This window comes from Gossypium hirsutum, chromosome A11, assembly GCF_007990345.1.
Source record: "Gossypium hirsutum isolate 1008001.06 chromosome A11, Gossypium_hirsutum_v2.1, whole genome shotgun sequence".
NCBI lineage: Eukaryota > Viridiplantae > Streptophyta > Magnoliopsida > Malvales > Malvaceae > Gossypium > Gossypium hirsutum.
The window spans coordinates 24675539-24686100 of NC_053434.1; the positions used below are offsets into that span (position 1 = coordinate 24675539).

The following is a 10562-nucleotide window of genomic DNA, read 5'->3' on the forward strand; positions in this document are numbered from 1 at the left end:
AATGTGATTTATGTTGATTTACTTCACTTGTATGCTATGATGATAAATGAAAATAAGCTTGAAATGGTGATAAAAGGGTTAGTCCCGATTGAATATTGAATTCTGATGAATGTATATGCTTTTTTGAAACTAATAAGGTCCTGCATTTTTTGCGGACGGGACTTAGCTTGGACGCGTAATCCCAATGACCTTGTTATGTAAAGGATTTAGCCCAGACGGGTAATCCCGATATAATACCTCTCGAGCACATGTTATGATTAGGGTTTAGCCTAAACTGGTAATCCTAATCGAGCTCTTGTAAGCATATGTTATATAAAGGATTTAGCCTGGACTGGTAATCCTGTTATAGGACATGTGGCTCGTGAGTGTATTCCTTGGTTAAGTGCCCTAAGGGGTACCCTCGATAAGAATTGACGGATTAAAGAACCATACACCTCGAGTGTAACACCCCTTAACCCCAAACCGTCGCCAGAATAGGGTTACGAGGCATTACCAGACATATTAGACAACTTACAAAATAATTCACAAATAAAATAACATTCATAGTATAATTTAAAAGTTAAGTCCCAATAATAGACGCTCGAAGCCAAAATGTAAATTAAAAGTGAAACGAAACTTGTTCGAATTCTCCGGAATTTTTTTTTATAAAAATTTCGATAGTATTTCTGCTTATTTTTACATAAAAGCCCCTGCAAACTTCAAACCCAAAACAATCCAATATCAATACTCCAACCAATGATTAGGTATACTCAAATACATCCAATTTTGATAAAAATAATAATTTAATACCTTAGTTTAAACAATATAACATGTTAGTATATATGTATAATTAATAACTTTTATTTCATTTCAATTATTTAATACCAAATTTACCATTTCATAACATTATATCATATTCATAATCCAAAACATTATAATCATTTATATACAACCAAAATCATTTAACTTAAATGTATATACATAATTCATATTCAACTACCTAGTACATGCCACTTAACAAAAGGAAGAAATACATCACCAAAATCTTCTTGTTGGAGTTGGGTTTGTTTTGGATGCTGGACCGGATCCGAAACTCTAATGACTTACGCACGGAAATAACCGTACGCTGAGTATTTCATACTCAGTGGTATTACTATAAATCAAAACTATTTAACATTAATAAATTACAAACATCAACCATAGACTTTATAATCATTTAAACTAATTATATATATTTACATTACTTCATAACTCTTAAATTCATATTTTATTTTTTCAACATATTAATTCAATTCATAATTTAACTCATACATTCTTTCTCATACTTTTCAATAGTCCCAAAACAATTTATCTCATTGTCAAAATTTCATTTCAATTATTTACCCTATTAACAAGGCTCGGACTCCGACAGATACGCGGATTCCACCCAAACACACAAGAATATCCAGCCCAAACACATCCTGAATATTATAAATCCTCCATAACAAACCAAAAAGGCATTAAATGCCTCTTCGGATAAACCGAAGTATATAATAAGAGAAACATCTTCTCGGCCGAACTACAAATCCCCTCATCACATCACAAATCCAATGGCATGCCATTTGTATCAAATCTAGTCCGACAAGTTAATAGGGTATTATTTTACTTTTCCAATTTTAATTTCATTTCCACAAAAATTTTCAATACTCAATCAATTCAAACATCTATTATCTTAATTCATATGCAAATTAATTTTCACACATATTCATATTTAATTTCAAATATAATACTTACCTTATCTTAATTATTCCATAACTATAAATTCAATATACATTTAATAAATAGTTTGAGTTATAGTAATACAAACCCGAAATACGAGTTTACTCCTCAACGATCTTTTCTTTTCCTTTGGATGCCGATGCCTTGTTTTCCTTGTTAGCTACGAAAATAAAAATAAAAATAATATTTTAAATTATTAATTACAGCATTAATTTAAATAATTAATTAAATTTCTACTCAATTTATACCTAATTTTAAATTTAATCCTAATTGACTCTTTTATTTGTTTCATTTATTTCATACTTCAATTCTATTCATTTTTCTTCTATATTCATCCTAACTATCAAGTATTCATAATATAACCCTAATTTAAAATTTATTTTAATTTAGTCCCTCTAATACAAAACTTATAGCTTACTTTACAATTTAATCCTTTTACTAATTCTAACTTAAAATTTATTCAATTCAATCCCTAATTCATTTTTTTTTCAACATGAACTTTGTTTAAAAGCTTATAAACTTTCAAACTATCAAATTAATTTCATCAAAACCTTGTTTTAAGACTTATAAAACATCAAATTTAAGATAAAAGGACTAAATTTAGCTTACCAAACAAACTTGAAGCTTTAAAATCCCAATTTTCCCCTTTTCTTTTCTTTCCCTTTTCTTCCCCTGTTTTTCGAATGCTCTCTGTTTCTTATTCTGTTTTTTTGTTGGCTTTTGTTTCTTTTTCCTTTTATTTCGTTTTATTCTATTTAATTTTATTTATTTATTTAATTTTATTTGTTTTATATTAATAATTTAATTCTAATTATCTATTACTTTAATATTAAGTAAACAAATTATTTTATAACAAATGTACTAATATTCTTATTACAATTGTCATTATTCAATTTGTTTATTATACAAAAATTATATAATTTAATTATTTAATTTAACAAATATCTTTAACTTAAATAATAAGTAATTTAATTATTTATTTTACAATTGTACTAATATAATTTTTTTTGCACATGCATAAATTGTATTAATTGTATATCATACATTTGTCTTAATCTAATTAATTTATTAAATAAAAATCTTATAATTTAATAATTTAATTAATATTTAATAAATATATTTTACTTATTATTTAAGGAAATATACATATACATATATTTTACAATTGTATGAATACAAGCATTACACATGTATTTTATCAAATCCACACAATTGACATAAATTTATTTTATAATACAATATCATTATAATTTAATTATCATAAATTCATATTATACAAATTATATTTATATATCATTAATTATATAATTTAAAACAAATAAAAGCTTAGATTTTATTCTCTTATATGCCGCCTCAAGTATAGCAAATTAGCTTAATTTCCATTTTAGCCCTTTTTACTTTATATTGTTCTATAATTCAACTTTTATCCTTAATTCAATTTAATCTTTTTTTTCTATTTTCTCCAAATTAAACTAAATTCTCCTAATTAAAACGTAATTAGACACGCTACTAGACTTATAAATATTTCTAATAATTGTTTATGAATCTAATTCACTAAGACAGAGGCCCGATAATGCACTTTTTCGATGCCTGTGAATTTTGGGTCATTACATCGAGTGTACTACTTGAACCTTCATCGGGATTTCAATGATTCAATGAACATATAACTCTTGACTTGGCATGAAAATCTTGAGATAAAATGATAATGACTTGAAAGAACATTGCTTGATGAGCTCATCTATTTTATTTGATTGATATGAAGATTTTGGTGACTAACATGTTTGAATGATTGTATGTGTTTAGGCAAATTTAGCCAAATGGATGGAAAACATGTTATGTATGCTTAGATTTATTAAACAAGATTGGTAAGTTTAGTTTCTGTTATACGAACTTACTAAGCATGTAATGCTTACTCCTTTTTATTTTTTTCCCATGTTTTATAGTGCTCGGAATCTCGTGAAGGTTGGAAGATCGTTGGAGCATCGTCACACTATCAACCTAGCATTTTGAGTATATTTAGTGAAATAATTTTGGTGTAATGGCATGTATAGGGAAACTTGGCCAATAGTGGCATGAAGTGTCATTTTGTAACCTAGCCATTGGAATGGCTAGTGATGGCTCATTTTGGGATATGATTTAGTAAACTATTATGATATATACATCCAAATGTGTTTATGCTAAGTTCATGAGACCCAGTGTTGTGAATATCTAAATTAAGTTAAGGTGAATTAGTAATCATGAATGCATGAAATGGTATGCTTTGATGAATGACGAATTTGTTCAATTGGAATACTTGAATTGGTTGGAATTGGTTTAAGTGTTTATTGTGCAGGCATTCGGGTGATTTTGGGTGAGAAATGAAGCTAGGAAATGGCTTTATTTTGTCCGCACGGGTAGACATACGGGCATGTGTCTAGACCGTGTGTGACACACTGCCTGCTAACACGGGTATGTGGTTAGACCGTGTGTCCCCTGCACCTTAATTTTAAGAAACAGAATGCTCAGAAGTGGGCACACGGGCAGAGACACGGGCGTGTGTCTCAGCCGTGTAGCCTGGAACACGGGCATGTATCCTGGCTGTGTGAAACCTGCACCTAATTCGAATTAAATTAATTAACCACACGGCCTTGCACACGCCGTACGGGCGTGTGGCATGGCCGTGTGTGCAAGTTAGAGAGTTACACGGGGTCGAACACGACCTCTAGCATGGGTGTGTCCCAGGGTCACACGAGCTTGTGAGCCTTGCACCTTGGAAAAATTTTATAATTTCGCGAAAAATTTCTAGAGGTTCCGATTAAGTCTCGACTTGATTCTAATGCTCGTATTGGACCTCGAGGGTCCAATTAAGAGACGGTATGAATAGTCTCGGTTAATGAATAGTGATTTGCATGAATTATTTGAAAAAATGTTCTAGATGTTTTGGTAATGCTCCGAGACCCTGTTCCGATGACGGGTATGGGTTAAGGTGTTACAAGATGAACTAGACTAAATAGTCTAATTAGGTAAAATGGTGACCGAAAGATAAAATTAGACCAATTAGGAGTTTGAGCAAGTTAGATACCTAATGTAAGAATTAATTAGCAACATGGATATCAACTAACCACTTTATCTCATTGCATTGATATTTGTGTACTTTTGACTATTATTCAATTTAGTCCTCTTAGGTGTAATTTAGTGTAATTAACATTGAATGATGACTTGTCGTAATATAGTATTTAGTGATTAGCTAGCTAGACTTCGTAAATGCATGCTTATCATTTTCATTCACCTTATCACCTAATCTCTCTTGTGTTTGATCATTGGAATGCTCTAAGTGTTCCATTATAACACTTAAAAAATATTACAATTAACCTATCACACTTGCCATCAAATCGCTTTAATTCTTAATATTTTGTGCTAATTCTCTACTTTGCGTTAATACGCCATGGCATGATAAATTAATTCGCCAGTTTAACTAGCGTGATAAATTGCTTTGCTAGTTTAACCAGAGTACAAACCTCATATGTATATATATATAAACATGTTCTAGGAGTGGAAAATGTATTTAGGCTTTTTCTTTTTGAGATGAAAACCTAAAGTGGAGTGCCATAAATCTATGACATCTTTATGCATTTCTAGTAATGTTTACTTGTTGGTGCAAGACCTTGCAATAGCTCCCCACTAACACTAAGCTCTAGGTGTCAACTTTTGGCTCTTACACTTGGCTACTCCTTTTGAGTTTGACCTTGACAAACTTGTGATTCACTCATTGATTCTAATCGTAGAATCATAAAACCATGGTCTAACAATATCTAATTGTTTGATTTTATCAATTGCAATTAGCATACTATAACCAGTGTAAAGCAAAAACTGTAAGTAGCAATGACCAATGCATCATTTTCAGTAAAACTTGTTATTTGTCATTTTCAACATTATTATCAATTATGTGTCTTTTGTCTTCAACGTCCTCTCTTACAAAATTACTAGGATGAGTCATTGCTATTTGTGGAAATAATTACACATTGGCCCATTGCTCTGATACATTAAAATCGTTAATACCTCTCACTTAGTTGCAATTCAATTTTTTTTTACCAAGTTAAAAATTCTACTGTTATAATTAACTAGTTTGTATAATCTCTCAACATGATGCACATGCTAATTGTATATATTAATTAAAATGCAATTAGTTATCTTTATGAATCTATTTAATTTTTATAATGTTTCATTAATAATTTGATTACGGAATTAAACTATGCTGATGTGTCGCATATAATGGGTAACAAATGTCTTAGAATTGGTTTAGAACTAATTGTTACTAAAATTATTTCAAAACTCTATTTTATTATATAGATGTGATATATATGATATGATATGTGTATGTATGCTATCACATATATAATGCATGTATAGATATAATAAACAAAAAAAATAAGATTACTTCTTTTTTTCTCATTTATTGCCTGATAAATTTGATAAACAATAAATTTTATATTTATATTTAATTCCTAAATCAATTTAAATTGAACTATTATATAATGTGATTAAATTAAAATAAAATGTTATATAATGTAATTAAATTAAGAGTGGGTCTCATAATTATAAGCTAATAATTAAGAAAATATTTTGGAATTCAAACAACTATCCTAAAACTCAATGTTTCCATTTTATGTTTATAAATTAAAATATATTTAGTGGTTTTGATTTTTTTTAGAAAAGAAGTTTTACATGGAATTTTTATTTCCTTAAATTAAAATAAAAATATATTTAATTTGTTTACATGTTTAATTAACAAATAGTAATGTGTTTTAACATATTTTACACCCTTTTTAAATATTTATGTAAACATTTATAAAATTTGAAATTTTAAAAATTTTATTTTAAAATATGCATGTTAAACCGTTTTAAAATTTTTAATTTTTTAAAAATAATTACGCAATTAGAAATTAAAAATGGAAATTACTTATTTAAATTTATTTATTATTGAAAATATTATTATTAATGACATATTTAAAAATTAATTTAAAAATGAGATTACTTTAAATATAATTAAAAAATAAAATATTTTTAAAAACTCAAAAATTTCAGTTTTACTTCCATAGTTTATCAAATTCTTTCAATTACGGTGATTGTCTTAAAGTAACTTTCACGAGAACTGATATTTTTCCTTTTAGTACATATGGCAAGGGGCATAACCATTGCGCCCTTATGATGTTGGCGCCAATAACCGATATGAAGACTCACATTCACGTGTAAAATTAATAACCTTAAAGAAGAAGAAGAAGAAGAAGAAGAAGAAGAAGAAGAAGAAGAAGAAGAAGAAAAGGGGTAATGGCAAAAAAATAATTATTTATGTTTATGAAACCAAATGAATTACACATCAATAGGTGTATTTCTAACCAAATAAGCACGATTTGGAAGTGAGTGGTCACAGCAAAATTGGAAAGACTACAAGAACAAAAAGATGATCACAGAAAAACCAAATTGGGCAGGGGAATATAGTTGGGTTCTGCTCGAATCTGCCGTGGCTAAATTCGCTAGCCATTGACTGGCCAGTGCAGCCGCCTGCACGGAGTCCGTATCCGGTCCTGATTCACCGGTTGATTCGGCAGCAGGATCCTTTGAAGATTTCAAACTGCATAAAAATTTAATGCCACATGAAAAATAAGCGACTGTCAATCTTTCAAGCACCCAAACAATGTTGAAATCTTTCAAGCTTAGGAATTTACCTTGGGGAATTGGGACAGAATGTGATGGTATAATCAGCCCCAGTGCATGTGAAAGTGCTAGTGGCATCATCAAAAGCATAGCTATACGATTTGGGGCAAGCTGATTTGAACACTTCTGAATAAATGGACGGTTTACAAGCAGTTGGACTACTGTAGGCACCGCTACAGCAGTACTCTGGATTGCCGAAGGCATCGCACGCGCTCTTGCAGGCGTCGCCACCATCGAATTTCAGCTCCGACGGGCACTTTTTATTCAAATCCGTCATGCAACCGGTAGTGGCACACTCCCCTGACCCTCCATTTCCTTCCACAATCATAGGCAAATTAAAACCATCAACCAGGCTCACGTCATAGAAGTCCTGCGACCCTGAACCAAGGGTAAACTCTGCTAAGGTAGCCGGAGGTGTGGCGCCAGCTCCATTGCATTCAATTTCACCAGAGCCGCAGTCTCCTGTAGTACATGATCCATGGCCAGAGTCATCGAAACTGCAGCCTGTTCTTCCCCAGAAACGACCGGCCCAGCCGATAGGGGCTTGGAAGGAACGAAAGCCGCCATTCCTAAGTTCAAAGCCTGTACTTTCCAGGTTTGGACTTCCTGGATTAGCTAGAATTCCAGGCCATACTGTGTAATCGCATTTGTTGACGAATGTGAAGGTTGCAGCCGTAACCCCTGTAAAAAAAGGAAACAGAGGAACACAATGTCATATTGGTTTTATTTTTAAAAAAGATCAAAATTTGACGAAAATGCGAACAACCCAATTTCTTAAAAAGCATGCATTCTCTGTACCATGAAGAAAAACGACGAGAACGAAGCGCAAGAACGTGATTATAGAAAAGTGATAACAGGAGAACCGAGCCATGGGCGTTTCCTTTGCTTTTCGCTGTTAAATCAACGATTCAATTCACGCTTTTAATTGTTTATCTAAAATGTAATGATGATATTGGAAAAGAAATAGAAGGGAATTTAATGTTAAAGGTGGCGCAATTCTGGGTATTCAAGGAAATAAGAAGAGAAACAAAGATAGAGCTGCAGTTTTTTTTTTTTTTTGTATATGTTGAAGCCCTTCACTCCTTTCCTTTATGAGAAAAAGAGTGGAGGTAAGAAGGGAGAGTTGAGTGGTGGTAGTGGTGGGGGAATCTAATCATCTGCTCTTCAGCCTCTATTTATAAAGGAACATCCTTTGAATAAACAAAGCAAAGATGGTAGTATGTAGATATGCTGAAATGACCAAGCACGGTGTCATTTGTTTGTATCTTTTGGCCCCTCTTACCTACCAATTAAAAAAATGTTACTAAAATGAGAGGATAACATCTGTTGTTACTGCCGACAAGTTTTTCCTAATCAAATTTTGAAAAACTTTTACTTGATGCCAACTTTGAGATTTCAGAATGTGAAATAATTTGAATTAATTATTCAATTCATTGATAATAATAATCAATTTTAATGATAAATGTTGATATAAAGTGAAAATTGTAATACCTTAAAAAATACTAATTTCCTTTTTATTGAAGATTTAAGGTCCAAATTCAATCATTTGCCAACCACTCCTCTCTAATATTATTATAATAATGCTATTATTATGGGCACTATTGAAGAAAATAGCTAGGAATCTCATACCCTAATACGTCAAAGACGTAATGGAAACGATGCCATGGAATAGTTATAGAGTCATTAACAAAAAGAACCTATTCTACGATAGGTAAGGAAATTAAGATATCAATGTGAGGACAACTTCTTTTAGGAGTATAAACCCTGAAAAAAAAAAGCACCTTCCCAAATAAGTTCTTGTGTTGATTTGTTACTAGAAATATGAAGCTAAGGAACCATGGGCTACAACAAGGCCTTGTAATATTGACTTCAATTACTAGCCAAAATCTATTTAAAGCAGATCCTATCTTTTTTTTCCTTGTAGTTTTACCTTATTTAATCATCATCGTCATCGTCATGGCGTGTGAGTATGATGATCTCACCAATTATTAGAAAGCTCCCAAACCACAACCGACCGACCAATGAGGCTTGGAGTTCGGACTTATCAGGAATATAACCCGGCATTCCAAGAAGGCGACGTTGCATTGGAAAGAGGAGGCAATCACATGGTAATTGAGTGGCGGATGCTATGCCATGCTAAGCACCTGGCTTCATCACTAATGGATCATCAAATAGTGTTATTTATTCTAGCCTCATCTTTGCATTTTTCATGGGTCCCTTTTAACAGTAAACCTGATCAGTATGATCATCTAGTTTCATTTCAGTCAATTTAGATGGAATTATTAAGATGGATTTTTTTAAGCATATCATATCTCAAGATTTGTCCTCTTTCACCTAACTTGGGAATGCAATTCCTTTGTCTCACAGTTCTCATGCATGAAACTGGAAAATTAGTTAAGAAAAAGCAATGTCTATTCCACATGCATAACACAAACTCTCACTGCCTACATCTACCTCCCTATAACTCTTCCATTCATTCTTGCACATGCAGCTTTACAATTTAATATTTCTTGCTACCTGCAGCTTCCAGTTTCTATTGCTCCCCTTGCTTTTATTTAAACCACAACCGTAATGACGAAGATGACATCGCTGGATACAATTTTTATATTTTTAAAAGAATCGTAAAAAAAGTTTGAGTTAAAAAAAATAAAAGAAAAAAATGGGATCCATAAACTTTTCAGCGGGGATTTCTTTGTCTCCAGCTTTTCAATAAACTACTGTTTCAGATAAGGGGCCTAACAGTATCTGATTGGGTAGACTTCTTCGATTGGTGGGTGTTTTTCTTTAAAAAAAAAATCCTTTTTTGCCATTTATCTTTTTTATATATATTTTTTGGTGAATTAAAATATGAGATAACTATATTAAACTAAATGATGAAAAGCACCAGCAACATTTTCTTGTACAATAAATTTAATCAACTCCTTAAGTGCATCTGTTATTATCTGCATATCATCTTTTTCAATAGAAAATATTTTATTTAAATGATTAACGACTTTATTTTTTTCTCTAAGAACATGCTTAATCACTCAATGTTCCCTGCATTTAAACATATGTTGAATTTCTCAAAGCAAAGTTGAGTTTAATGTAACCAAATAGTCATCTTGAATAGTTTTAATCGCCTCTAAGCAATT

General features: G+C 31.2%; 1 protein-coding gene across 1 annotated transcript; it reads right to left on the minus strand.

Moving 5' to 3' along the window:
- Window positions 1-7042: 7042 nt before the first annotated feature.
- LOC107895903 (thaumatin-like protein 1) lies at window positions 7043-8643 on the minus strand. The gene is made up of 3 exons (XM_016821117.2): window positions 8230-8643; window positions 7443-8112; window positions 7043-7348 (listed from the first exon to the last, which is right to left on the minus strand). The coding sequence occupies exons 1-3, from the start codon at window positions 8300-8302 to the stop codon at window positions 7162-7164; spliced, it is 930 nt and encodes a 309-aa protein (XP_016676606.1). The 5' UTR covers window positions 8303-8643; the 3' UTR covers window positions 7043-7161.
- Between the last annotated feature and the right edge of the window lie 1919 nt (window positions 8644-10562).

Bases quoted from the DNA above. Each gene is read 5' to 3' on its own strand.
- LOC107895903 (XM_016821117.2), bottom strand. From the start codon at position 8,302: ATGGCTCGGTTCTCCTGTTATCACTTTTCTATAATCACGTTCTTGCGC. The intron at 8,113-8,229 runs GTACAGAGAATG...CTTTTTTTACAG, and splicing joins TCTCGTCGTTTTTCTTCATG to GGGTTACGGCTGCAACCTTC. The intron at 7,349-7,442 runs GTAAATTCCTAA...ATTTTTATGCAG, and splicing joins TTCTGTCCCAATTCCCCAAG to TTTGAAATCTTCAAAGGATC.